The 27,717-nt window shown below is 49.4% G+C and overlaps 1 protein-coding gene across 4 annotated transcripts; it reads left to right on the top strand.

The window, feature by feature from the left end:
- The first annotated feature begins 645 nt into the window (after positions 1-645).
- CSNK2A2 (casein kinase 2 alpha 2) lies at positions 646-26,617 on the top strand. Of its 4 annotated transcripts, none has more exons than XM_062586285.1 (11): positions 646-788; positions 1,042-1,153; positions 12,227-12,328; positions 13,227-13,277; positions 19,340-19,399; positions 21,528-21,611; positions 22,811-22,921; positions 23,133-23,234; positions 23,649-23,749; positions 24,733-24,881; positions 25,088-26,617. In XM_062586285.1, exons 1-11 carry the CDS (start codon positions 685-687, stop codon positions 25,162-25,164), a joined length of 1,053 nt encoding a protein of 350 aa, XP_062442269.1. In that variant the 5' UTR covers positions 646-684; the 3' UTR covers positions 25,165-26,617. The 4 variants fall into 4 exon arrangements, with proteins under 4 accessions (XP_062442269.1, XP_062442266.1, XP_062442267.1 ...); XM_062586282.1 differs by having other exon boundaries at positions 649-729; positions 12,231-12,328; XM_062586283.1 differs by lacking the exon at positions 12,227-12,328 and having other exon boundaries at positions 651-788.
- The last annotated feature ends 1,100 nt before the right edge of the window (positions 26,618-27,717 follow it).

Raw genomic sequence — 27,717 nt, 5'->3', positions numbered from 1 at the left:
GCGCGAGATGGCGACGGGGGTGATCGGGAGTGCCGGGGTGCGCGGTGGGGAGCGATGGCGTGTGTGGTGGGGGCGCGTGATGGGTGACAGGGTGTGACAGGGCCGCGACAAGGTGCGAGGGGCCGGTGGGGCTGGGCGGGGGGCTGTGACGGGGGCGAAGGGGACCGTGACTGGGGCTGTCGCGGGGGCTGAGGGGGTGAGAGGCGCTGGGGCAGCGGCTGGCGGGGCCTGCGCGGGGCCGCGGGCGGGCGCGCGGAGCGCAGCGCGGCGCGCGGCGGCCATGGCGCGGCGCGTCCTCCGCGCCGCCGGGGGGCGCTGCGCGGCGCGGCGCGGCGCGGCGCAGCGGGCGGCGGCGCGGCGGGCGGGCGGCCGCCTCTCGCGGCGGGCGGCGCGGCGGCGGCGCGGCCGCATCGGCGCCTTTTCCGGGTTGGCTGCGGCGCGCTCGGCGCCGGCGCAGGCTGCAGCGCCGCCGGGCACCGGGCAGCGGCCTCGGGCCTCGGCACCCAGCTCCGCGCGGGCCCCCCCCCCGGGGCCGGCTCCTGCCCCTGCCCGGCCGGCCTGGCCCTGCCGCCGCCCGCCGCCGCCGCCCTCCTGCGCGCCGCGCCCCGCCTCGCCGGCCTCCCGCGCCGGCCCCGCGCCCTCCTCCTCCTCCTCCTGCAGCCGCCGCCGCCGCCCGGCGCCGCCATGCCCGGCCCGGCGGCCGGCAGCCGGGCGCGGGTGTACGCCGAGGTGAACAGCCTGAGGAGCCGCGAGTACTGGGACTACGAGGCGCACGTCCCGAGCTGGGGGTAAAGCGCCCCGCGGGCACCCCCCTTCCGCGGGCGGCCCCCGGCCGCCCTCGGCCCTGCAGGCCCTGCCCGAGGGCAGGCGCCCAGCCGCCCCCCCCCCTCCACCCAGGGGCACTTCTCGGGGTCCCCGTGGGTTCCCCCCGCGGGGAGGGCCGGGGGGAGGGAAGGCCCCCCTCGCCCCCGTCGCAGCCTGGTGCCCTCTCAGTTTATTTTCCTCTCCCTCCGTTCTCCTCTCTCTTTTTGGTGCGAGCAGCAATCAGGACGACTACCAGCTGGTTCGCAAGCTCGGCCGGGGGAAGTACAGCGAGGTCTTCGAGGCCATCAACATCACCAACAACGAGAGGGTAGTTGTGAAGATCCTCAAGGTGAGTGTCCCGTTGGTGGCCGCAGGGGCTTTGCGGTGGCAGTGGCCTTCGTCTCGTTTTTGAGCTGGGAGCTGGAGGGAAGGAAGTTGTGCTAGGGCCAAAAGACTTGTTAGATCTTATTGCTGCACCCCAAAACTCGTGGGTTTTGCTTTATGGACGTTTGGGTGCAGGACCATGTTTGGAAAATGGATTTAATATCCTGTGTGCTGTAGTGATGTTTTGATGTCTCCACCCCTTCTGTCCAGAGTAGCTGGAGCCTGCTCCAGGCCGAGAGCTCCTCTGGAGGAGGAGTGCTGTGAGTCCTGACATTTGAACAGTGTTGCATGTGCTGCCTATGTCTGGTAAATTGTATCTGGCAATGCCTGTCTAAAGCAGCCCAAGGGCTGCCATGTCAACAAGGAATATGAAGCCTGGAGGGGGAATCCTTGCGGTTAACCTTTAGACAGCTGGCATGCAGCCTTCTCGAGGATCAGGCTGCGGGATGCTCAGCAGTCGGGATTTAGTAAAGCAAATAAAATTTTAGATTTGGCCCTTTAGAAAGGATCTGTTATATGGAAGAGAGTTCACCGTGGCCGGCTCAAAAATACTCTGGAAATTCGAGGAGGCTGAAGGAGACCATTTGATTTTTACCAGCATTGGTGACATATTCTGGTGTGTTGATCGTAGCGTGGTTAGGGTGTGGGGACCTTCTTGCAAAAGTAACTGGTTGTGCTTTGGGATGGTTAAATGCACTGGATTAGCCTCTGTAGGGCACACCTTACCGTGGTTGATGCTTACTGAGAGGTGTGGTAGCTGTGTTCACAGAAGTCTGTGATGGCGATCTGGGGGTGGAGATTAGGGGGGTGTCAAGAAACAGAAACAAAAAGGTTGGAACCAAAGTGCTTTTGGCTTTGGTTTGGCTGATGCTTGTGGCTGTATTTTGTGGAAACAGCAACACTTCTTACTTGTTCCTCAGGAGCACGTGGGAGCTAGTTTCTGATCATGGACATGCTAAGTATTTGAAAATGTGTTGATCTGCAGCTTTCAGGAGGGTTCAGAGCCTGAAAACTTGTTCTTGCAGACACTAAGGCTAGTAACTACCTAGGATATGCATTTCTATGCAGGGTCGTAGCCTTAAGGCTGGGAGGTGTTCACTAGATGTAATCTGATAGTGTGGTTATCTGGCCAGTTTTGTCTTTACTCATTTTTCCCACTCACCCACTGTTCCTGCTTCCTCGGGGTCCTACTTGGCTTCCCAGAGAATTTGTTATAGTCTATCCAGCCACAGTTCCTAGGCAAGGTGTGATTTCCCGTCAGAGAAAGAGTTAATCATATCCTTACCTTGACTGTGGTCGAGGTGGTGGCTAGGTGAACCGTTGAGGAGAGCCCCTGCGGCCAAGCCTTGTCGTAAGGGCAGAGCAGTGATGCTTCTGTGTCTTCTTGGAGTTCTTCTGGCCTGCTGCTTGGGCCTCCCCCTCCTTTAGATGTTTTACATAGGGTAGTCTATTTTTTCTCTCTATATATGTATATATGTGTATATATATATATATTTTAAGCAGGGGCAGGGAGGTGTTTCTGTTTGGAGAGAAAGTGGTCAGAGGTAGCCAGTGCAGAATGGTGTGCTACAACAAAAGGTCTTGTGGTTAGGCTGAGGAAACTGTGTGCTTCTGTGTGCTCCTCTGGAGCCTCGATGGTCTCTCCAGGACAGCTGCAGTTTGTTGAGACTGTCTGTCTTGCCCCACATAAAAAAGTGCCAGTAGGCTGCAAGACTGCAAAGAAAGTCTTTGGGAAGTCTTCTTCCTTGCCTGTCCTAGCCTAAAGAGCCTCCCCTGGAGCAATGCTCCTCTCCCTGTGGCAGCTGAACTCCTCCGTCTTTTGGGAGCCTGTCAGCACTGAGCTGTGAGTCAGCTGGCAGGAGTCATCTGAGGGAGGCTGGGTGCTCCTTTTCCTTGGGGCCTGAATGTGCTGCCGTAAAGTCCTGCAAACAGGGGATTGGATTGTCCCAGATTTGAGGTAGATGGCATTGCTACTAGTTCCCCTGGCTTCCCCCCACTTGCATTAATATGCTAACAGCATTCCTGCAAGTGAGCAAGGAAAAGCAGAAAGTCCAGATAATAAAGATGAACTTTCTTCTCGGTGGAAAGTGGGTCAGTGCAAAGCATGTTTGCGAACATCATGTTGTATACGTTATGAAAACCTGTGAAGTGTGGCAATAACATCACTCTGATCTGTGGAAAGTGCCCCTCGTTTCCTGTAGCTAGACTAAAACTTAATTGCAAATGTAATTACATGCGTCTTCAGTGAAGCCTTAACAAATAGGCTGGGCCTCTGTTTCTCTTAATTCAAGTTGGATTTTATGAGGTGGGAAATACAACTAAAAGTCATAATGTTTTTGTGTGGTCGTGGGGGTGGGACAAAGGGAAGAATTGCTGGGTGATGGATGCTCCTATTTAGCACAGTCACTTCTTTCTCTGTACAGTTTCTTGAGAAGAGAATTTACGTTACGCGTTAGAGGGAGCTTTAGCAAGAGTCACTATCTGCCTCTTGTTAGGTGATGGAGATCTCTTCCCAGCCTTGCTCTTCAAAGGAACTTATCCTTACTGAGCTGAAGTTAGCGTGGGGCAAGTACTTTCTCCTGGCTTTTTTTCTCCCTTTCTTTGGTACTGTGGTACCTGATCGTCTTGCATCCTCCTCCAGAGAGGTCAGGAAACTTTATCACCCTGCCTCAGATGCAGAACTGAGCCACAGAGATTTCCTGTGTGACTTTGGGCAAGTCCCTTAGCCTCAACAAAGTCAAGACTAGAGCAAAGGTGCCAGTCTAGTGCTGCATGAACAAGATAACTGCCCTTCCTCTTCAAGCAGCCCTTTGTCTCCTTTAAGTGCCCTGTGACTCTTACCCTGGACAAGGCCAGGGATCTGCCAGCTCTGATTTCTGATTGGCATCAGAATGCCGCAGGCCATTGGGGCTTGTATAAAGCAAGATGCCTCGTTCCCCTGACCGTTCTAGTACGGAACGGTGACTTCCTGTTCTGCTACCCCATGTGCAGAATCACCTATAATCCTGCAGGAAAATGAGATGTGATCATGCCATTAGTTGTAGTCATAATGTGCATCAGCAAAGGAGCAGAAATAAGGTCATGCAGATGACTATAACGTTACCGTTTCTTGGGCCAAGTGCCTTGCTTTGGAACTATGTCCTAATGTCACTGTCTTCAAGAAACTTTTGCAGTTCTCATTTAAAAATAAATGAGGCAAGCAAGTTCCCTGGCATACTACTGCTGCTAGACACTAGGATGCTCTGTGTAGGACATTTGTGTAGGAGAGCATTTGCAAAGGCAAGGCAGGAGCCCTGGCTTGCCCCACAGACACCCTCTGCCAGCATTCTCCAAAAGCTTTTATCTTTAAAAGTGAGACAGAGGGCAACTCCCCAGCTCTTTGGCATGTTCAGGGAGTAAAAATTTCAGCAAAACAAGAGCCATAGAGCTGAAGTCACCCTCAGTATGTAGTGGAGTGCTCAGCTCTGTGCTGTCTTTCCTACCCATCTCAGGTGTAGAGCATGGAGTTGATCAGCAGCTGTGTTCCTGCAGTCCCCAGCTGGTGTGTGAGGCTCTTGTGGGCTTTTTGATCTGGCTGACTTCAGTGCAGCTGTGGGCATGCTTCCTGCATGCTTAGAGGAGGGCCAAGCCAGGAGCAGGGAACACGTGAAAATGTCGGGTCTGTATTTCTATGTCATGTTTAAATTTGATGCGACTATTTGGCTCACAGAATGAGATCTTATATTCTTCTGTACGTACAAGCGAAGTTTAAGACATTTGTTTCCAGTGAGTTACGTGTTGTCTATGTCCGGTGCAGCTATCTAAAGCACAACTTTGATCTTTCTTATTGTAACCACAAGATTTTTTTATTTTATTTTTTTTTTGATGGACCATTGAGTTTGGTCTGCAGCCTTTGTGCTGTCTCTTTGACGGACTTCTTGTTTCTATTACCAGCTAATGTAGCTCCAAAGTGTCTGCAGTCTCATCTTCTTGCATACCTAGAAATGAGTCCTCCATACTGGAGGAAGAAAACATGTTCCTGGGAGATGTGGACAGCATTGCAAGTTGCTGCTCTAAAAGATAAACTCTCTACATTGCTTGTAACTTCTGTGGGTAACTTTGTGGTGAGAATGCTGCTGTTAAAGTTAGCTACAGGTTGGTAACTGTTGGTGAGCTTTAGCTCTACTGTAATGTCCTTCACAGCCTGTTCTCTTGTACCGGTTACCAGCCATCTGAGTGTCTGCCCAAGGCAGAGTTTATAGCATCAATATTGTCAACTCTGTGCAGGAGCCTTCCTGATTTCCTCATATGTGTGTGTATGTACAGTCTATTGGCCTGTAAAGCATTAAACCTGCCACATAAAGAGACTATTTTGTTCCTTTACGTAGCTAGTATCTGAATAGGCCAAATACACAAGCAAAAGTTAGGGAAAGAATGCAGTTATAAGGAGAGGGACCAGTGCGATAGAGATTCTGTAGCAATGATGAAATAGCCCCTTTCTCCTTTGGTGGCTTTTGTCCCTCTGTGCCGAGTCCATGAACTGGAACTTTCAACCGTGTACTTGGTTTCACAAGTGCATTCTTGTTTGTTTGTTTTTTCCCTGTTCCCCCTTCTGGGTTGGATAAACCCTTCAGAGCCACTGCTCTTCCTAGGGGCTGCTACAAGGTCCTTCTAGTGTTGCTCTCAGAATTGTTCCTTTAGTAGCTAGGGGTCAGTTTGGGGGATAGCCCTGCAGCTCTAGTAATTTTTTTGCTGTCTCTAAAAGCTTTAGAGCTGTCGTATATAGGCATGCCCTAAGGGGGCATGGGGAAATGGGTTTGAAATGATTCTGTTGGTATGAAGACAGGACCGCACAGGGAAATAGGATCGGACAATGTTGGTCCCTCAGGGCTGGAGCTTTTGACCGCATCACTGACTTTCCACCAAAGCCGTTGACCTTCCACCAACGCCGTTCAATGTCTGCTCCTGATAGTTCTGTGTTTTCTGCTACTCCTGCATTTGCACTCACTGAATGAGCTCTCGCTGGCCCACTTCCTCCTCTGGCAGAGCTGAAATGAGCCCTTTTGCAAGAGAACTGGGTGCCCAGCTCTTCTCTTTTAAACACCTGTTGCCCACACTGAGCTTGGCACAGTTTGCTGCTGCAGTCCAGCCTTGTTTGGAACTGAGATCAACCAAAATGGTACAGGATGTCTAGAAGAGGTCTGGAGATGCAGCTCATAACTCGAGGAGCTGTGTTCTGCCTGCCAGGAATTGGTGAGTTATAAAATTGCGATTCCTGGGAGGAGGAGGAGCATGAATTAGGGTAATTTGTTTGTTTGCATTGGCCTCGGGCAGAATCTGAACTAGTGTTTGCAATTCCCTGCTATGATGGTGGTGGTGAATCAGGATTTGGTCCTTGTGTGTCTCCCCTGTAGTTGACTGCAGGAGTCTTGATGCATTGTGGGCAGAGTCCTGTGTCCTGTAGCTCCGGAAAGGGGTTATTTCAGGGATGTGCTGCAGGAGGAGAAAAGGCATTCAGAAGAAAATAGGTATCAGGAAGTTTCTGAGAAAAATGTCTAACTTGTATTAAAAAACAAGTCCTTTAGCACAAGAAAAACTGAGAGTGGGTTTTTTTTCTCTTTTCTAAAATTCAGGAGCAGCTCTGGAGAGGGAGGTTTGAACTCCCATAACGGAAGCAGCAAGGTGCAAACAACTGACAAATCACTAACACTTTTTTTTTTTTTTTTTTTTTTTTTTTTTTTTTTTGTGTGGCTCTTGAGTATGATTCTTTGGTTTCCCAGCTGATGTCTGACAAAAACTGCTGTCCCGAAGCCAATTTTCCTGTTGAGCAACTGGCATCAGGCTTTATAGGCTGATGATTAGGACCCTTTTGATGACGCTTGCTGGAGATAAATGAGGTTTTTAGTGCCAGCTTACATGTTTAAAGCCTGTCATGTGGATGCTGGTCAAACCTTTTTCTGGTCTTGGACTTTGTATGTTGAGATTTACCTACTTGATCACTGGAATGGTTGTGGGGTTTCTTGGCTATTCAGGTTTAAACGAAGAATAGACCTTTTTGTTTGAAGTTATGTGCAGTGGGACAAATGGCATTAGTTTCTTCAGGATTTGTATCTTTTGAATGCTAGAATTTCTGCCCTGCTGTACTCTTCAGAGCACCTGCTAGGCAAAACCTGATACCTTCTGGGAGTCCTTCAGAGCATCATGTGTGCTCCTCGGCTGGCCAGTAAGTGCATGCTGCCTCACTAACTGCTTTTGGCTAATGTGAAATGATTTTTACACTGTTTTTTGGAGTTTTCTGAATATTTCCATACTGATAGGGGGAAAAAAAAGAGTGACTAGGAAAAGAAGCAAGATCCTAATTAAATTCAAAGTTATTTACTTTTCTGCCTTTGCTTGAATTCAAGTGATGTGTCCACTGGCTATTGGAGAAGACTAGAATCGAAAAATCTGACAAATTTGTGTTTCCCTTTCTTTAGAAACCAAGCAGAAAAGATGATTAACCAGGCAGACATCTATTCATTCAAGACAGGAAGTGATGATTGCGGCCTTACATTTAAAGGTTTATCTTAGCAAACAATGTTAATTCTCCCAGCTGGTGTTTGCTGCAGCTGGACTCTTTCCCTTCTTACAAGTTTACATGATTTCTGCCGTGCTGATCTAGGATCTGATCTCTTGGTCACAGAGAGGTTTTCTCCTGCACCTACCTGAGTACAAAGCAACTGCTCATCGCATGCCGCTTCTCGCCTCTGCCAAAGGAAGACCCCATGTGAATGCTCCGTGCTCTCTTCAGACAAAAGCAGTTGTGTTAGCTCTGGCCATTTTCATTGCTTGTTCTGTCCCAGTTGACACTGAAGTAGACTGAAGAATCCTCATGTGAGCCTTTCAGCTGGTACGATGGGAGACCTACAGTGACAGGTCACCGGCTGGTGACAGTTGCATGTGAGCTGCTGAGTCCCGACGGGACCATCCATCCTCCTGTGCCTTGAGGTCACCTCGTCCCTCTGCTCTGGGTTTTCGGCATAGCGGACAACCATAAGCTCTAGGTTTTGTCTCCACTGTCCACAGCCGCCTCACGTCTAGTTCGCCTGAGAAAGGAAGCGATTACCTAGGAAACTGGAAGACTGGCTTGTGCTAGGCAGTCATGTTGCTCTGAGGGTACTGCTGCAGTCGAAGTAATTAAACCCCTCCCAGTGTAGACACAGTTAAACTGAGACATGTCTTTTAGCCTGGTTTCCTATGGAAACGAGCTTTATGCAATCCTGCTGTCTGACAGACTCTTCTCCCGCTTTCCCCCCCCATAATTTTTGCACTCATTGGCCAATTTCAACCAAATGTGACAGAAGTCTCCAAGCTGTCAAGTTTCTACAGATTTCATGGAAATAGGTGTTTGCATAGAGCAGAAGGATTCTATCGGAGCCTCTCTCTCGAGGGAGGAGCTGTAACAAGATTTTTTGACTCATAGTGGTCACTGGAGAAGCCAAGCAGGAAAGAAAGCGTTGAAGTGGCTCTACTGTGGGAATGGATTGAGTTGGACTCTGCACCTTTATAAAATGTTGCCTTGCAAATACAGCCTGATCAAACTCGGAAATAGTGAATTTCATCTAGGTGTCGACTCCATTCCTGTGCTAGAAATCTTCCTTCCAGGGCAGGGGGAACTGAGCCGAGTATGCAGCATAACCTGAAATGCCACAGTTCATAGTTTGGTATAAGCAAATAGCCTCAAATAGGTACTATTAAAATACTCGGGCTATAAGGGGTAGTGTCTTAGAAGCCATCCCTGCTGGGAGAGGCAGATGGTTGGAGGCCATAATAGGTTCAGCAGTTTGCAGTAATCCATGTGTGTTTGGAGTCAACACCCTTGGAGAGACAGATCGGGTGACCGTGCGAGACAGTTGTAGCAACCCAGACTTAATCCTGGTGCTTGAAGGATATGCTGCAGATTGTCTGCGATTTCAGCAGTCCCAGGGCCCGGGGATGGGAGGGAAAGCAGCAGAATTTCTGTGGTTGTGGCCATTTAGCTCAAGTCAGCTGGTGTGCAGTACTGGCCATGTGCTGCGGTGGTTTGCACCGCTGCGTTTGACTTGGCAGATGGGGTGATCCAGGAGCTTGGAATCTGCTACCAGCATTCAGTTTTGGGGCAATAACATGTTACTGTGCAGTAAATTCTATTTACAGTTTTAACTGGAGTAATGGGCTCTGTGTGGCATGGTATAACGTGTGTAGGTAGGAGATGGCACATGGTTAGTCAAGGCTAGAGGGTGAAAGCTGAGGTTTGGAAGTGCCCGAGGGAGGCCTGCAGGGCCTTTGCCCTGGCTTGCACCCAGCAGGAAGGCAGTTCAACCCGCTCCGAGCTGGATGCTGCCGAAGCTTAGCAGGAGGACTGCAAACAGCGAGCAGTTCTCAGCTCTCCATTTTGTTGAGATGAGGTTTGCTGGAGTGTTTTCCCTTGGTGGCCATGGAGATGATGCTTTTGATATTTCAGTGCTTATCTTCAGGTGTCTGTCGTCTTCTCTCCTTTCCAAAAGTTGCTGATTCTCTCTGCTCACGTCTTTTGAGAAGTGTGTATGTGTTGAGGGGGTAGGTTTCTGGTGGAGATTGAATGGGACATCTTTATCTCACTTTGAAAAAGGTAGAAACACATGGAAGTGCCTGTGAGGGGAAAGAAAGCATCATCTGCCCCGGTGGGAGTGGTGGTTGCTATGGAAGAAGAAATGGAAACCTCGCATTAGAGGGATATCCCCTCTACTTAGCTGATGCAAAAGGCCATTAAAATAAGTACAGTGTGAAGGAAAAGGTCTTTCAAAGCGGGCTTTGGAGGTTTGCTGCTCTCGGCTGTGTTGAGGCGCTGTTTCGGCTCCCGGTCAGGTGGGAGAATCACGGCGGAGGGGCTCTGCGCGCAAGGGCCTGACAGTAGCCAGGCTGTCCAGCAAGCTCGTTAAGGACGGCAGCAGCCGAGCGATCTCTTTGAAGTTACTTGGAGTACAGCTTGTGTGTGCATCTGCCTCACTGGATGGGCAGAGTAACTGAATTACGGCCTCTGATTCCACCTTGGCCTTCTGGGGAGGATCAGTGCCTGGGAACAAAGCAAGGGTGATGTCCGTCGCCATGCTGACGTAGATGAAATTAGGCCCTAATAAAGTGTCTACTTGTCGGGTTCAGAAACGTGGCCCTCTGTCTTGGGTGCTTCCAACCCTTGCTCTGGCTGCCTCTCCCTATCTGTCTAACGTTGTTCCTGGCTCCGAGTGTGTTTTGGTGCTGCCCTGGGACTCCGTTGTTGTCCCTTCCCGGAGAGCCCTGCCAGGGAGTTGCTCCGGCTCTGGCTGACAGCTGCAGTGGCCTTGCTGCTGTTTTACACAGTGGCTTTATGAGGTGCTGACGCTCCCCGTACCAGCATTGCTGTTATTTTTGGCACTTTGCTTCAGGCTGAGATTCTCATCTTTTGGCTTGAAAGTCCAGCTCCTGCCTTTTAACTTGGAGGAGGGCAGAATTTGAATCTGAAAGTTTCAGCTACCTGAAGAGCCTAGAAAAATAGCATATTTTATCACGTATATAAAAACTGGATTTTTCCCAGTATATCTAAAGTTTCTACTCCTTCTCTTCTCTGCACGAACATTCCTTTGAGGGATTTAAAACCCAAGGATTGTCTTGGATTCACCTGTAACAGGAACATCAGTTGCCATGCTGGTACTCTGCAGCAGTTGTGCAAATGAGGTTGCAGCAGAGGCAAGTTGATGGGCACTGAGAGCTGCTGAGCTCTTGTGGCTCCTCATCCTGTGCGCAGAAGGTTGCTGTGGAGTTGCTGACACTTCATAGCTTGAGTCAGTTTGATAAGATGCCTCTTACCTCTTCATCTCTTTCCTCCTCTCCTAACAGACCAGACTCTCCAAGCTGGCAGACAAATGTTGCAGAAAACTAAACTACTGGAAATAAGTGTTCCCATGAGCAAACCTCACAGATAGGGCAGGGGCTTTACCGGTCCACATGAGAAGTCTTTGTGGCTCTCTGTAGTGGTTTTAATTGGGCAGGAGAGGCCGTTCCAGCTCTGCAATGAGGCAAGACTCCTGGAGTCTTCAGTGATACACAACTGGTGATGTCTGCACTGGTCAGGAGTCTCTCCCTTCTTCTTCTTCTTTTTTTTTTGTTTTGTTTTGTTTTAAGCTGTTCTGTTGGCCTTTTCCTTCAAGCAGGCACAGCACTAAAGTTCTCCTGGAAGTGGATGAGTTACAGAAATGATCGTTGCTTTGCACGGAAATGACACTCTGCTGATCCAGCAGTTAACAGCTAACCCAACCTACAAGCCCCTTGACTTGGGAGCAGCTGTTCTTTGTCACTCTCTGCAGGGTGATGTCCAGAGCAAAGCTTACTTTGCAAAGGGGATTTCTGGGACTGCACAGATTTAATGAGGAGTCAATAAACTGTTTAAAATAGTCTTACATTTTAAAAGTAATTGTAATGTGGTATGTATAGGTACAGTAACAGGTCATGCAGTTGGGTCTTTGCTCTTGGGGTGATTGCAAAAGTCTCACACATAGTTAGACACAGCAATTTGGTGCCTTATTAAAAATGTTGGTGTTGGAGAATCTCAGGTCTTCATTTCATAGCATTAAAGCACTCTTTGGAAGAAGAGCATTCGGCAGCAGAAAGGAGCAAAAAAAAATTGTATTATGCCAGTAAACAAAGGCTGGGAATGAGATCTACCATGTTTGTCCCGTGGTTCTAAACATATAACATGGAATTAGTGTGCTGAGATTTCTGCATGGCAGTCCAAGACACTTTTAGCCACTGTTACTTGGAGTCACAACTATGTTTATGTCTAGAGTGGTTAGACTTCCCCTGATGGGTGGAAAGCTTTCACTGAAGAGAGGAAGATCCTAGTCTGAGGTGTTTGTCTCCTGTGTGCCAGCCCCTTTGTGTCTGCTCTTTGAAGCTAGAAATGTTCTCATGTGAGGGTGGGAGCAGTGGGAGGAGGGAGGCGATGTGATTCAGTCAAAGTCACTGGCAAAAATTGGTGTTAATTTCTGAAAGGACTCTCACTTCTAATTGCTTTTGTGTATTTAAGCCAGTGAAGAAAAAGAAGATAAAACGTGAGGTTAAGATTCTGGAGAATCTGCGTGGTGGCACCAACATCATTAATCTGATTGACACTGTCAAGGATCCGGTGGTAGGTGCCTGTGTGTCTTGGTGTGAGTGGTGGGCTTGCCTTCCCGCCAGCTTACAGGCATGGCCCTGGGCCTCCTGTTGGCCGCTGCCAGTGTGATTTCTGCTCTTGGCTCGGGTTTGGTGCTGACCGTTCCCGTGCCTCTGTTGCTAGCCGGGGGTGAGCAGTGTCCAGCTCATTAGGGTCTCCTGAGATGAATTGGTTTGGATGAGCTGATGTTCCTTTCCATGTTGCCCAGATTCTTTTATGCCCCCTCTGTATCTCTTTGAGTTTCCCCTGGCTGATGAGGGAGAAGTTTTGTGGTTTTCCACATTTTGTAAGAAAGCAGAGACTGCAGCCTTCCAGCTGCTGTCTAGCCTCTGGAACATAGGTGTCTCCCAAGGCAATTAGTTATTAAGCACTTCTCATCCTTCTGGTTGTTGTCCTGCCACTAACCAGAGGTTATATCCTTTGTCTGCATTGCCACAATTTCCCCATTCCCCGGAAGTTTTCTCTAACTAGCAGCTGGCTGAGGCCTGTGACTCCCAGCTGTCAGCCGTGGAGAGGAAATGACGCTGTTGTAGTGTTGGCAGTCCTGGCTGACCTTCCTCCTGCGATCGGCTGTGAGGTCTTAGCCCCTGGTGATACCTTTCACCTTGCCTAGTGCTATCTCTGCCCACTGGAGTGGGGGAGCAGCACTGGCCGAACATGCTGTGTTGGTGCTGGCTGCGTGGGGCATAAGGGGAGCTTGCGTCAGCCTGGTGACGGAGCAGGGTTGTGTTTCTCTCGCATTCCTGCTCCTGCCCTGCTCTTTGCAGGGAGGGTTGGGCAGGAAGCTAGAGCTTTCTCAAGTCTCTTGAAGCAAATAAAGGTCAAGAGGGTTTTTAAACCATGACTCTCTCTCTTTCTCTTTTTCTTGCAGTCAAAGACCCCTGCACTGGTTTTTGAGTACATCAATAATACAGATTTTAAGGTGAGTCTGCCTGGTTGTGGAGGGGGGAAGCTTCCCATTTCTGTTAAGGTGCTGTGCATGTGGGTTATTAGATATGCCTTGAGAGGCTGAGAGGGGAGTTGACATTTGTCCCCTCTGTCAGCTTTACCTTTCTTCCCTGGCTTAAATGAGAAACTTGTGAAGTTACTAAATAGACTTGGATGAGAATGAATAAAAAGCTTGTGTGCTGCATCTCCCAACTTTGAAGGGTAAGTTCAGCAGGTGTAGAAAATAGGGATGATCAGATCTTCTTACTCCCTTCTCAATTTAGTAATTGCTGTTGTGCTATATTTTCAGTCCAAGTTAATCCCTGTGCTGTGCTGCTGTCTTTATGGCAGTGCGGTTGATGGAGATAGGAACTCTGCTTTGTGCTGAAATCCCTCAGACCTGGGGACTGTGGGGTGCCTGAGGTTGGAGAGCAGATCTCCCACTCCCAGTGGGCCTGAGTAATTGGTCAAGCAGGCCTGAATGAGTCATAAGAGCTTTTCTCCCATCACAGGCTGCAGCGTATTCATTGTGTCTTCTGATTTCTGGGGATCTCCAGGTGGAGTTATTTGTTTCCAAAGGAGGAGTCCTCCTAGCTGAGCGCAGCAGCGAGTGGATGTGCTGCTGTGAAATGCTTTTGGCTAGCAGAAACAAGTTGATATACAAAAGGGATATGTAATTAGTAACCACACCAATTTTAATGGTATCTTCATTTCTCCCATGTGAATTTTTACCATAAGTTACTAAGTCAGTGGTGGAGAATTAATTGAGCAGTTGTCATTAGAAAGCCAGCAATGAGCACTTACTGCATTGCTCGGAGCTCTTTTTTGTTCCTTGTTATAGGACAATGCTTTTTTTTTCTTCACATCTAAAGCTTGTGTAGGTCAACACATTGTAGGGTGCAGCTTTAACATGTATACTAAACACCCTGAGAAGGCCTTGTGGTTGGTGGTGGTAGAAAGGAGGGAGTTTGTAAGCTGGCCGATGGGCTGTGAGGCCGCACATGTTTCCATTCCTTTGGAGTTGGTCTAGCAGGTTTGAGTGCTGCTGACGGACACTGAGCATAGCCAGAGCTGTAGCTATTCTAGCTGTGGTGTTTTTCCTGCTACTTAATGTTTTGTAGAGACTGACTACAGAGAGTAGAATAATAGTAACTTACAGCTGTGTCTGCCTGACAGCTCTGGGCGGGGAGATAAGCATTACCCTGTCATGTAAACAGCAGTGAGAGGAGTCCTATGTGGTGACCTTTCAGGACTAATTAAAGCAGGTTTGGTTTGTCTGGGTTCTGGGTTTCGCTAGCATCGGCAGGGTTATTCCAGTGCCTTGTGCACTGTGGGGAATGTGTGCCTGTGCTTCTCCTGGTGACCCAAGGACTCTCAAGAAATAAGGCTGATGCCAGAAACTTTTAACTTTCTAATTAGATTTTTTTTAATATATCTTGAAACAGACTGGATTCCTAGGGCAAAGGGACCCCTTGCTGAGGATTGCTTTGTGCATCTTTAGTCAAAATGACGTCGTGCCAATCTGTGATGTCCTTAGAGGGGAAAAATTATCCTCAAAGATACCACTCAATAACTGAAATGTGTTCATGAGCTTTAGGTAGTACTTGAGACTGGTGGCCAGAAGGTGTTTTGACTAAAAAATGCAACTCTGGCTGGTAGGCCTTGGAATGCGATGTAGGTCAGCCCCTGCCACTGCCTCGCTCAGAGCAGTTGCAGGCACTTTTGCAGCCATTAAGACGACGTTGATCTGGCCACAGCAGAAAGAGTAATGCTGGGTTCTGGCTGAACTGGAGGCAACTATATTATTTTGTGGCAGGTTGCTCCTAGGCTTGTAGGAGGCGGCCTGAATCTTGAGGAACCACCAGAATCGCAGCCATAAAAGTCCAAGGCTGAGAGAGTTGATGCTTTTGCTGACATTGATTGGTACAAGGCAGGAATAACTCGTCTTGGGAATGCAGTCATGTCCCCCAAGGGCATGCAGTGTTCATGTTCAGAGCTTGTTTGTAACCTGAATTTCACTAGCTATGTATGGATCATGTGGATTATTTGAGCTTGTCTGCTCCACTATCTGTCTGGCTAGGTTTCTTAGGGTCACAGCCAACTGGCAGCTTGCAGAACTGCTGCATGCACGCAGGTGCCTGTGGATATCTTCTTTTATACTGAAGCCTCTGAGCTGTGTCTTCACTTACTCTGGGGTGATGCCAAGTGGAAAGTGCATAGAGTAGATGAGACCAATCATGTTTGAAGCCTTAGCTTGGTCCAGCCCTCTACACATGAAGCAAGCTGGAGAGCACCCAGAGCCCAGTTGTCTGTATTATTGTCCCTTCTGCCTCACAGTCCTAACTTCCCCCCTATGCAGTCAAATTCAGCTGGGATTAAATGCCACATGAGCTAATCCTGGTGATAGGGACCTCTTCTCTTTGTTTTGAGGTGGTAGCTCCTAATCCACCGATCTCTGCATTGGCTTCTAGGCTCTCTCTGCAATATTGATGAGTACCGTATGTCTGTAAAATCATCTTCGGGGTGTGTGAAGGGTTTCCCAAGAAATTCCAAGGCACCTTGTGTACAACAGGTGGTTGCCAGCTACTTTGTAGGATTGCATTTTTCTCCATCCTGTTCGTAGTAATTGTTCACAAGCTTGGATATCTCCTTATCAGTTGTCTTGTTTCTGGCAGTTGCTTTTCTTCAACAAAATGACCTTTTTGTGCAATGATAATTATTCCAGCCCTTCGAAGGGCAGTTGTTGCTACTGATGTCTGTGTACTCATGAAAACAGCAGCTAGATTCCCTGAACTTTCTATGTGTGGACTGAAGCTAGGGTCCTACCTAGACTATGGCTACAAATCTTCCCTGATCATCAGTGCAAACTCATATTCCACTTGATTTGACCATTTTTAAATGACAGGATAAACAGGATCCCTATATAATACCCCTCTAGAATTATCTTGTCTTAAACTACCTAGCTAGATCCCTTCTTAAACTGATGGTTCTATGCTCACAGGGATGATGAGCCAGGACTTTGATTAAATGTATATTCTGCTGTGGGAGGCAGCTTGTATATGTGGCCCATGTTCCTCTTCAGATCTGTTGTATAACTGGTCATCTGTGAGTACTCAAGCTACACATAGTCATCTGCTTTAAATTGGTTTGATTGCGTGGTTCTGCAATACAACTACAGTAATCTTAGCGAAAAGAAATGCCTTATTTCTAATTGGTTTCAAAGTAGAAATGGGACACTGTCCCTCAACCACCGTAAGTTGTCATGTGTTTTGTTTAATCCCTGAGTGCACCTGGCACTGTGCAGGCCTTTCACTGACTTGAAGAGACAAATCCCTTGGGTGAGAAAGGGGCAGAGCTGGGACTTCAGCAGCAGTGCTGTGTTGGGTGGATTTGCTACTTTGATCTTCAAACAACTAAAAAAAAAAAAAAAAGACCCAAACAAACAGAAAAACCTAGCAGGTTTGCAGCTGGCTTGGAAGGATGGATCCTGCACGTAACCAGCTGTGCTTGCTCATCCAAGGGAGAAGAATAAGCCTTTAGCTCCTGTCAGCCCTGTGGAGGGTGGGGGGAGCATGTCTATGCCTTCTAGGGTGCTGATGGGATTAGTTTACAATTGGTTACGTGTGTGCCCAAAAAAGTACCAAAAGTTGGGGAGGAGTGGAAACTGCTAAGGGCTGAGTTTGGCCTTTCCTAGTGTTGGATGCAGAGGAAGAAGACTGGCCCAGGCCTTTGAGGCCCTGTGTAACCTGGACCACTGACAGATAGCTGAGCAGATATTTTGGAGAGATTTGAGACGGCAAACCCCGCAGTGATGTTTCTGGTAGCTCTACTCCCAAGAGCTAGGCTTTAAGAGCAGAGTATGGGAGATGTCTACAAAGCAGGGGGTCTGCTCTCACCTGCTAGGCTGGGCAAAGGGGATTTAGAGCTCCCTGTTGAAGCTTTCCCAGGGCAGCTGCTAGGTTGGACCAGCTTGCAGTGGAAACATCCATCTGGCAGGGGAACAGAGAAGGGCCAAGAGGGCTCGTGGAAGGACTGCTCGCTGCAGCAAGCAGAGCCTACCACACCACTGGCCATGGCGCAGCGAGAGGGTCAGAGGTGCCAAGTTACGCAGGCAGCTCTTCTAGGAAGTCTGTCGAAAGTTGGTTGCCCAATGGCTGCTTCTACTGCAGAGGCAGCTCTGCTTTGCAGTATGAGGGAGCGGAGCAGAGTTGGAGAGACTGAGCTGAAGCAACTGCATCATGGATCTGAGCAGAAGAGGATCAGTGACCTCTGTCCCATCTCTTCCTACAGGCAGAGAGAGGCAGAGGAGCCAGGGCACAGGCAAAGCAGACTCCAGCCTTGTTCTGCTGCTGCCACTCCTGTTCTTGGCATGTCACTGTGTTGTGTAGAAGGGGGAGGCTGCCCTTAGCAACCTTCCCCAGATGCTTTGATGTTGCCAGGTGAAGTGTGTTAGTGTTGAACAAGGTTGATGATTCACAGAAAGACATGTTTTTAAGCATCTTTATCCCTCAAAACTGTTTGTTATCTAAGCAAGCCATTTCAACTCCTGAAAGAGCTCAGCTGTCCTCTGCTGGCACCCTGGCTGGTGCATAACAGAGCCATGTGCAACCGAGTCAGGAAATCTATCACTGTTATAGCTTGTGGCTATATCCCTTTTGCTTCTTGCTGACTTGTCTGCTTCGCTGGGTTGCTCCTAAGTGTTAAGATCATCCCAGCTCATGAGACTAAAGTGCAGCTTGTGTCCTGGAGGCCATTTAAGCTCTGTGCGTAAATGACACATGTATGCTGCCAGATGACTTCCCAGAGCAGCATTGGGAATGGTCCCCTAAGTATGGATCTGGCCCTACATATGGCGCTGTAAGAATCCTCCTAACCCTTCCGAGGATCATGACTTAGGATTGGAGAATATCCAGGACCAGAACTGCTTTCTTGGAATGCAGATTTCAATCCGTTGCTCTGGGATTTTCTCAAAGCTGCCAGGTGGTGCTTGTGGCAGGCAGCTGGCCTCAGTGTTAATGCAGTGGGTGATTCAGCTGAGCTGTGAGCTTTCCGTGTTGGAAAAGACAAAGGGGTCTGGTCCTGCGGCTCTCCTGTGACTGCTTTTCCTGGCCCAGCACCTGCAGCGTACCATCGTCCTGCCTGTCGCCTTGCTTTCCCTGGAGCAGAGTAGCAGCCCGGTGGGATCAGACTGGCACAGCTGCCCATGCCAGATATGGCACCATAGGCAAACTTAGGGCCAGTTGTGACCTGGTGTGGGAGTGATGGGATGAAGATTTCTCTAGTGACTGCTGGTGACATGGTACAGCTTAAAATGCTCCTTGAATCTTTGTCACTTCCTCAGCAGTGATGAGTAGCCACAGAAGGACATGACAGAGAGGAGGGTGGCAGACTTGTACCAGCAACAAGCATTTCACTGAAATATTGTGCTGCACTCTCCTTGCCCCCACCAACATTTCAGTGCTATTAAGTGGCGTTAACCTCTATTCTGGGGTGGGGGAAGAGGAAGAGCTTTGGAGTCTCCAGCAATCTGAGGCTATATCTACCCTCTGTGCTTCCCAACTCTGTGCTCTATCAGATTAATGTGTTTTCTCTCCCCACCCCACCTGGGGTGCTTTGAAGCCTTGCTCATGTGCTCCCAGCCTGCCTTCTCTGAATGCTGTTGTCAGTGTTGTAGAATCACTAGGATCACTTTGTATATGAACAGAGAGGCAAGATCATCTGTGCCAACTCCAGCATGGTCTGAAGGACTTGCTGTCTTCTTCATGGATAAGCAGGCTGCCTGTCTGTTGCTGGAAGGGTGTCATGATGGGTCTGAAGGATCCCAATAACTTTTCATGGAAGCTCTTGTCTCCTTTCTGGGTTTCCTAGCATGTAGCTCTGGCAGGTGTCTGGTGTTCCCTCCAAGTCCAGCACAGCCCTCAGCAATGGCAGCTTTCACAAGGGATCTGGAATGGGATCTGTGATTCAAGGCTGGTGGGATGTAGGAAACAAAACTAATCCAAATCTGGAGTATTTATTTTTGTTTCTCTTTTTTCTCCCTCCCCAAATCTATTTCAGCAACTGTACCAGATCCTGACAGACTTTGATATTCGATTTTATATGTATGAGCTGCTGAAGGTGAGTGGTATTGCATATGGCAGTCTCTCCATAGAGGCCAAAAAGGGGAGAGGCAGTAGTGGGATTCCTGGGGCAACGTTGGAAAGACCTGTTGAGCAGTTACTTCTCTGGTGTCCAGTGCAGAATCCATGTCTCGTAAGCAGGGAAGGCTTGGGAGGAGATCTACCTAGCTTGTTGTCGGGAGGCATTAGACTGAACTGGGGACCTTCAGTCATCTCTGAAGAATCTCTGATTCTCTAGGATCTGCTCTTTCCCGATGAAGCATTTGTAATTGCTAGTGGCTGGCTAAAGGTGTGCTTTGTGATTGGAGCATGGGGAGGCATTTGGAGGGTTGAGCAAGTGGCATTAGTGGGGACCTGGGGACTCTTAACGCTGTAGAGAGACAGAAAAGAGGAATCATCAGCTTCAGGCTTCCTTCTGTTGCAGTGTTCAAATGCAGAAGGGTGACTTTATTTGCTTGATATCTGTGGGTGGAGGGTAAACTAGTGTATTACTTCAGGAGCAAGCTAGCCAGCTCAGCACCTTGCAGTCACAGAGCCCCACGAATTTGGTCTTCAGAACAAGGCTTCTGGTTCTCCTGGTGTTTGATGAAACTCTGGTATTTGTCCAGACCTGCTGGCTGAAGCCTTTCCCTATCCCTCTGGAAGGATGAGGAATGCCATAGATGACTCTCCTTCCCTAGCCTAACCCGCACCTTCCTGTAGAAATACTCACAGACCCATGTGGCAGATCTCTAAGATCCCCTGTGCTGCCTGTCAGAGTGCAGGAGGCAGCAAGGGCATTAGGCAGAGCTTATAGGTTTCAGCTGAGCCTGGGGCTGTTTTGTGATGACCTGCTGGAACAGTAGCTCATGTCTCTGTCAGTTGTCAGCAAGACCTTCAGACTTCTTGGCTGGCTCCTCATGGGTCCCTTGCCTCTGGAAGTGAGTGGGACTGGTTAGGGAAGGACCTTTGTGCTTCAGAATTTGGTTACTGCAGGAAACCTCTTGAAAAATCCATCTGGTGAGCTTGAGGGAGGCTTTCTTCCTCTACACCACCAAGCTTGCTGTACTTGTCCACAAGGGAAAGATCTTCCTAATGAAGCTTGGGGAGCCCAAGGCAGCCTAGGATAAGCGTGGGAGGGAGGAAAAGAGGTTATTTAGCTGGCCCAGCCTTGGGATAAGCAAGGCACTAGAACCATTTTGTCCCTGGAAGCGGTTTGTCTAGCATGTTAAACATCTTCAGTGATGGAGACCCCAAGATTACTGTTGGCCATAACTGTCCTGTTGTTTGTGAGGCAGTATGTGACTGCAGGGATATTCCCTGAGACCTTGCTGTGATTAAAGCCATTGCACCATGTGCTTCCTGCTGTGACAGGGACTCAAGGGCAGCCTTACTCCCCTGGCACTGGTGTCTTGCATATTGAATGACTACAGGTCGTGTCCTCCTTCAGTGCTCCTCTCTGAAGACCTCGGAGCATCTGATGGATGTTGATGGATGGATGGAACTCCCTTCCCTGCCCCCCTTGGAGAGGAAAAATAGCATTCTCTTTCCCCTAACTCAAGGGAACAGCTGTGCAGGGGGAGTGAACAGTGCAAGGTCATGGAGCTGGAGAGCTTCACTGCTCCAGCCCTCAGGCTTTAAGCAGCATTGCTGTGCCTTGCATGCCATCACCTGCCTTTTGCAAGCACTGATTTGGCTTAAATGAGCAGGGCAGTGGTGACTTTTGAGCTTAAACATGTTTAAGGGCACTGGTGGAAGGCTGCACTGGATGGCCATAAAAGTGGGTGCATGTAGGAACTGGCCCCTTCTGGGGAGAAGAGTGCCTCTAGTGTAAGCCAGGAAGCAAAGAGCTGCCTGGGTTGAAGCATTGGGCCCACCTCCAAGTGGGATACCTCTCTGGCCCATGTTCTCCAAAGATATGCAGGGAACATGGGTCCAGGACCTGTGGCTACAGTATGACATGCGATTGATTACCATCTTCTTGCCAGCTTGCTGCTTAATCAAATGTCAGTTGTTCCTTATCTCAGGGTTGCAGTATTTCCTTGTGGATGGAGTATTCTTGCTCCTGACTGAGAACTGTCTGTTATACTGTTAATGCTGTGCATGTGGTTACAGCCATGTCTAATGTACCTGTGTGTGTCTGCCAGGCCCTGGATTACTGTCACAGCATGGGGATCATGCACAGGGACGTCAAACCCCACAACGTCATGATAGACCACCAACAGAAAAAGGTACCATGGCACCAGGGCTTATAGGAGGGTGTTTTCCAGGGAAGCTTGATACTCTGTCACTTCCGTAGTTGTAGTCTGGGCTGCTCTTGCTCTTCTCCGCTTGTGCCTGTATCAGGAGAGAGCCAAAGTCCCACTGGAGAGTGCCAGAGTGGGAGTCCATGCCTTGAAGCTTGCTCCTCTCCCCAGCTACCCCCCAGGCTTCCTCTTTGCTGAGAGGAGCAGATCTGGGCTGTTACTTCAGCCCAGAAGATGCCTGTAGAGTTGCAGTGGTAGAGTGCAGAGGCCCTGGGGTATAAGGTTGGAGGCTTCTCTGTTGGGCAGTTGTTTAGGCCTTGTCTGTAATGCATGTGGGTGATTTTCACTTGGGAACAAAAGCTCTTCTTGGAGCACCTCCTGCCTGTCCTGGTGTGGCTTCCCCACTTCTGGGACTTGACAGTTAGAGCTTGGGAATGTTTGTACCTGGCTCGCTACAGTGGAGTTAGGCAGGAAAGGGACTTTGTCCTCAATGTTATGGTACTTATACCTCTTTCTGTGCGTGCTTACCCATCTCCCTAGAGACCTTTGCAGCAGCAAATGATCTGCTTGCCCACAGGTCCCTCCGTGTGGATCAGCAGTGGCTGTACAGGCAAGACAAGGCTTGCTAATAGAGGGAATCTCTTATTAGAGCAATTGTCCTTCAGTAGTGGAGCTGATCGCCCTCCATTGTAGCTACAGAGAAGACCATCTCCCTTTCGGGATGTGGTAGCCCCCTCCGCCCCCCCCCCCGCCTCATTTCCTACCCTCAGATCCCAGTTAATATTGAGGTTGCCTTTGGGCCCAGCCTCCCTACACAACCTGAAACAGCATCTGGCTTTTGCTTGTTCCCTAGTTTGCAATGACCTGCCTTCTTTGGCTGGTCACATTGGTAGAGAACAATTCACCCAATAATAATGATTTGATTTGAACTGGGAGACAGAGGAGCTCTCTTAAGCCAAGGTTAATCCCCCCAGCACTGCACAGTGGCAGGGAGAAGGGGACAGAATTAACCAGAGAACTGCTGAGAGCATCTCCTGTCTTCAGAGTGCCTCCCTGCATCCAGGGCTCCACACTTGCACCGTGGAACTGAGAGGCTATGGCAGATGTGGCTTCACCTAACTCGTTTGTCCTGAGGCAACTAAGCCTATAGCTCCTGACTCTGTGTCTCTTTATTGCATGTTCAGTTGCGGCTCATAGACTGGGGTTTGGCAGAATTCTACCATCCAGCTCAGGAATACAATGTCCGTGTGGCCTCTAGGTACTTCAAAGGACCGGAGCTCCTTGTGGACTACCAAGTAAGAGTCTGCCTTCTCATTGCTAGCCAGTGGTATTGCTTGTGGTTGCACTTTGGCCACTGTGTTGTCTGGTTTTGCCTGTCAGGGAATTACCAGGGTTGGAAAGTCTTGTGAAGTTAAAAGGCTGAGGTTGCCTCCTGCTGTTGGGGAAGCAGGCTATGGTGAGCATGCCTTCCCTGACAGTTTCTCCTTTCCCCCCCCCACCCCTCAGATGTATGACTACAGCTTAGACATGTGGAGTTTAGGCTGTATGCTGGCTAGCATGATCTTCCGAAAGGAGCCCTTCTTCCATGGCCAGGATAATTATGACCAGGTAAGGACTTTGCTACGTAGCTTAGCTCATGAGAGACTTCTTATCATTTCATCTGGGTGTATGTGTGAAGGGGAGGTTTTGGGGGATATGACGGCCTGGCTGGGAGGACATTGCTACATGCTTAGTTGAGCCATCTGGGCTTACACATCACTGCCTTAAGAAGGAAATTGTTTTATGCTCATGTTGCAGAAACAAGTTTCAAGGGTGATTTTTTTTCCTTCAGTCTGGGAAGTTTCAAGACAGAGGCTCTTGCATTTGGGTAGCTCTGCCTTTGCAAGACAGTATAGTCCTATCTGTAGACATCAGACCAGAAAGGAGCCACAAGTTCAATAGCAGTCACCCCAACAGGATCTGCTCCTTCTCCAAGCTGATGGCCTGCCCTTCCGCTCTCTCTCAACATCTTTTTTGTTCCAGCTGGTTCGCATCGCAAAGGTCCTGGGCACAGATGAGCTGTATGGGTATCTCAAGAAGTACCACATAGAACTGGACCCGCACTTCAATGATATTCTGGGGCAGTAAGTGGAGAAGTGAAATGCAGCCTTTCTTTCTTGTAACGGAAAGAGATGACCCAAATGTCCATCCCCTGAAGTACTCTCAGCCGATGCCTGCTTTGATCTTCAGGGTCACAGTGCTGCTTGCAGGCCTCCTGGCTGGCTCCTCATGTTATCTCAGCAGGTCACGGAAGTGCAGGCTCTTTCCTTCACCTCTCCCATGATCCACAAGCTGTCCCCTGCTTCTTTCTTCTCTGGCTTGTTGACATCCTAGAGTGAAGATGTAAACACTGGAGTACTGTGTGGGCTGAGGGGAAGAGAGCTTCTTGTGGTGGCCTTCTCCAAAAAGGTTTTGCTTCTGCTTTCCTTGTGTCCCAGGCAGAGCTTTGCTTTGGTCCTGACGGTTGTCCAGGACTGCCTCCCCCATTGTCCCCACAGCTTCTGTTTCCCTGGTGTGTAAGAAAAATGGTGGGGGAAAGGCGAGAATGACATGGGCTGAGGTTTCAGATTGGGGCAGAGAGCTCAGTTGTGTATTGTCTTTCTGGGAGATATTTGACTAAAATCCTCTATCCTGCTATAAAAGCTCAAAGTCTCCCTGTTCGGATTTCCTAAGACAACTAGAGCTGGGTGGGAAAGTTAGGACAGCTTGTGTGAGGCTGGCTGACTGGCAAACCAGAGCACTTCTGGTCCCATGAGTGTCACCGTGCCTGCTTGCATGTTGGTGTTTAGTCCCTGCAGTTCGAATGGAACGTGCAATATTGTGCCTTTTCAGCTTACCGTTTCCCAGACATAGGACGTCATCCACACAATTGTGTAGCTAAAGAAGAAGGTTTTTCCCCCTCTGGCAAGCACTTGCTGAGCGGTAGCTTGTGCAAGGAAGAGTTGTTGGCAGAATCCATCACAGCCATCTCTTCCCACAAGTGGAACGTAACGGGTGATTCCCCCGGGACCTCTTGGTACCACTATGCTGGTCAGAGCCTGGGCAGTGACAGCAAGTCCCTTTACAGGCATTCCCGGAAACGCTGGGAGAACTTCATCCACAGTGAGAACAGACATCTGGTCAGCCCGGAAGTCCTAGACCTTCTGGATAAGCTTCTGCGATATGACCATCAACAGAGGCTGACTGCCAAAGAGGCAATGGAGCACCCCTATTTCTGTGAGTGTGGAGACAAGCTGGAACGGGGGTCCAGCTGGGAAGAGGAGGGATGTTGGGTTGCAGGGGAAGTGTCAGCTCCCTGATCTGAAGGAGCCTTAGCAGGTTTGTAGGTTTTGAGGGCAGTTTTTCTGGAAGGGTTTGCCAGGGTGGAGCTTCCGATTATTAAATGCTATTTCCCCTTCCTGCCTGATCTGTGTCTCCTGCAGATCCAGTGGTGAAGGAGCAGTCCCAGCCCAGCTCAGAAAACGCTGTGCTCTCCAGTGGCCTGACAACAGCACGATGAAGACTGGAAAACGACGGGTAATTCAAGATGTTTACAAATAAAAACAAAACCTTCGGTCACACAGTGAAGGGAAATGAACCAAGGACCCCCCCCCCTTCCTCCCCTTTATACTCGGCAGAAATCTAACCTTGAGGGGGGGGTCATAAACCTCAGTTCCTCTCTGGTGGTTGTGGTTAATGTAACTCTAACCCTGTGGTACCAAAGCCCTGGGCAAATGGTTTTGCAGGAGCTAAACGTATAGTGATATCCCCAGGGCTCAACACGACTGATTCTGGTTCGCATCTCTCTGGATCCTATTCTTCCTTCTCAGTCCAGCCTTCCCCACCATCCTGGTGGGGGCAAATTTGCCGTTCCACCATCAGTCCTTAGCATGCCTCTTTCTAAACATGCCTTTCTGACTTACACTCTGGGTGAACCAAATTCAGGCTGGGGGTTAGCAGGTGCAACTCTCTTGAGGCTCTAGTCCTTCTGCTCACTCTGGGCTTGAATTTGACCCTTGAATTCCAGTTTCAATTGCAGACACCAGGGCAGGGGGTTTGGAGGGAGTTCAACAGAAAAGCCACTCACCCAGTAGCAACTCAGGATTGGTTTTGAACATTAAAACAAAGGCACTATCTGAGTTGCTGGGGAGAAGTGGGATCCCCCCTCCAGGTGTGTTTGACAAAGGCTCTGTCTGAGAAGAAACTCAATAGACCTGCTTTGGAAACTTGTGAGTGGGAAGGGCTGCTCTTGTGGCAGGAGGGAATACCTAGACTTTCCCACAGAGCTCAGGAAAGTCAATATTGCAAGACTTGTTGTGATAGATGTGCAACCACGTACCTCGTGACGTGACTCCCATGAGAATTCGTGCCAGACGCAGACTCATGCCAGAGCGCAGCTCTGGAGTGGTTCAATCCAGCACCATAGAAAGGAAAGTGAGACAGAGGAGTGGAGAGGAAGCCTGGGAGGAGAGCAGGGGGAGGGGGGGAAGGATGAGGAAACAGCAGTGTGGTGGGAGCAGAGCTGTCAGGGAAGGGGGCTGTGCAGCTACTGATCCAGGACTTTGGATCCACGTAGTGTTTTAACAAAATCAGCCATTTGTTGACTTCTGGGGTGCCGATCCTGTTGTGGGGGGTGGGGGGTTCGTCTTGTGGGTTCTTTCATCAGATCCCTTGATGGCTTTATAGCCCCACAATTCACAGTTGCCTCCTCTACTTGTTCTGTGTGTAATTTCATCAAGTGGTTCTGGTGATACTCAAACCTAGAAGCTGGAGATAGTGTTTTCCCACCAGCACCTAAACACAGAATTTCCTTCTGCGGCATTGTCGAAATAGTTAATTTTTTATAAGGTTACAATGTTTCTATTTGAAACATCTGTTTACATTCCATATTCCAATAAAGTTCTATTGGCATCGATAGCAGGTCAATCCATTTGTATAATTCACTGAAACCAATAAATATCTATACGTCTGAACATCTGTCGTCTCAAATCTATGGGATAGCCAGAAAGAGCAACAGCTGAAGGCGGTCAAGTTGTCCGTTGCAGCCCCTCTTATCAGAAGGGTAGTGGGATCTCTTGGTCTTTGGTTGCAATTTTTCATGCTGTCAGCCACGAGAGTTTCGCTTCGGCAAACTGTGCCCACTTCTGGGCCTCGGAGGAAGCGTGAGGTTTTCCGTGCATCTTGGGAGTCAATTCTTCTGGTTTGGTGGACTCAAACAGCTGCTGCTCGTGTTACTCAGCCTGCTCTGTATGTTACACTATTGGTTGAGAGAGAAGTAACTTAAGCTCAGAAATCACTGATTTGTGGCTGAAAGTTGGGAGTTCTCCACACGCATACTCAGAGGTGTGTCTCTTCTCGGGATGGTGAGGGGGGATGGCATTCTCCAAAGATAGGCTGAGGAGGGAGTAGCTACGCTTTCCTTCCACCCTGGGATGCGAAGAGAAGCGTGCAAGCTGTATGACGTGTCCAGGCTGAGGAGCTGTTCAACTGCAATGTTATTGCTACACCAAAGAGCTGACCCTCGCTGGCCGTAACTCCTCTGCAGATACACCCTACAGAGGTATAGGAACCAAACCTGATGAGGGGTTTCAAGGTAGTACTCAAGGAAGTACCAGGTCTGTTCCTCCAAAGTGCTGCAAATGCTTTCTTGGTACTCTCTTAAGGGGAGGAAGCATTCAAGTGGTTTGAAAGAGGTAAATGACTTGCCCTGGTTGCAATGCCTAGAGGGGTAGGAACAACCTGCCAGAAATCTCCCTGCATCCAGTTGAGGGTTGTGATAAGCTGTGGCAAGTTCATCCCCAAACGGACGGAGATGGCCGATCCTTCGCAGCCGTGTACGTAAGGAGGGCGCCCGCTGCGCAGGCGGCTCTGGCGCGCTCTCCGGCTCTGCCTGCGCTGCGTGCGCTTGGCTGCAGTTCGGTTCAGTTCCTCTTTGCGCCCATCAGCCTTTTCAGTGCTCAAAACAGGAAGCTCTGCTTTCCCCTGCATGTTAGCAAAGTGCTTTCCTGCGTGTAAAGACGGCGGCTAGCTAGTTCGTATCTCGTCCTTAGGAAGGAAGGAGGCCGGGGTACGT

Source organism: Rhea pennata, chromosome 13 (genome assembly GCF_028389875.1).
Source record: "Rhea pennata isolate bPtePen1 chromosome 13, bPtePen1.pri, whole genome shotgun sequence".
Lineage (NCBI taxonomy): Eukaryota > Metazoa > Chordata > Aves > Rheiformes > Rheidae > Rhea > Rhea pennata.
Note: the sequence above shows the minus strand (reverse complement) of the source record. Positions and strands in the feature narration are given on the sequence as shown.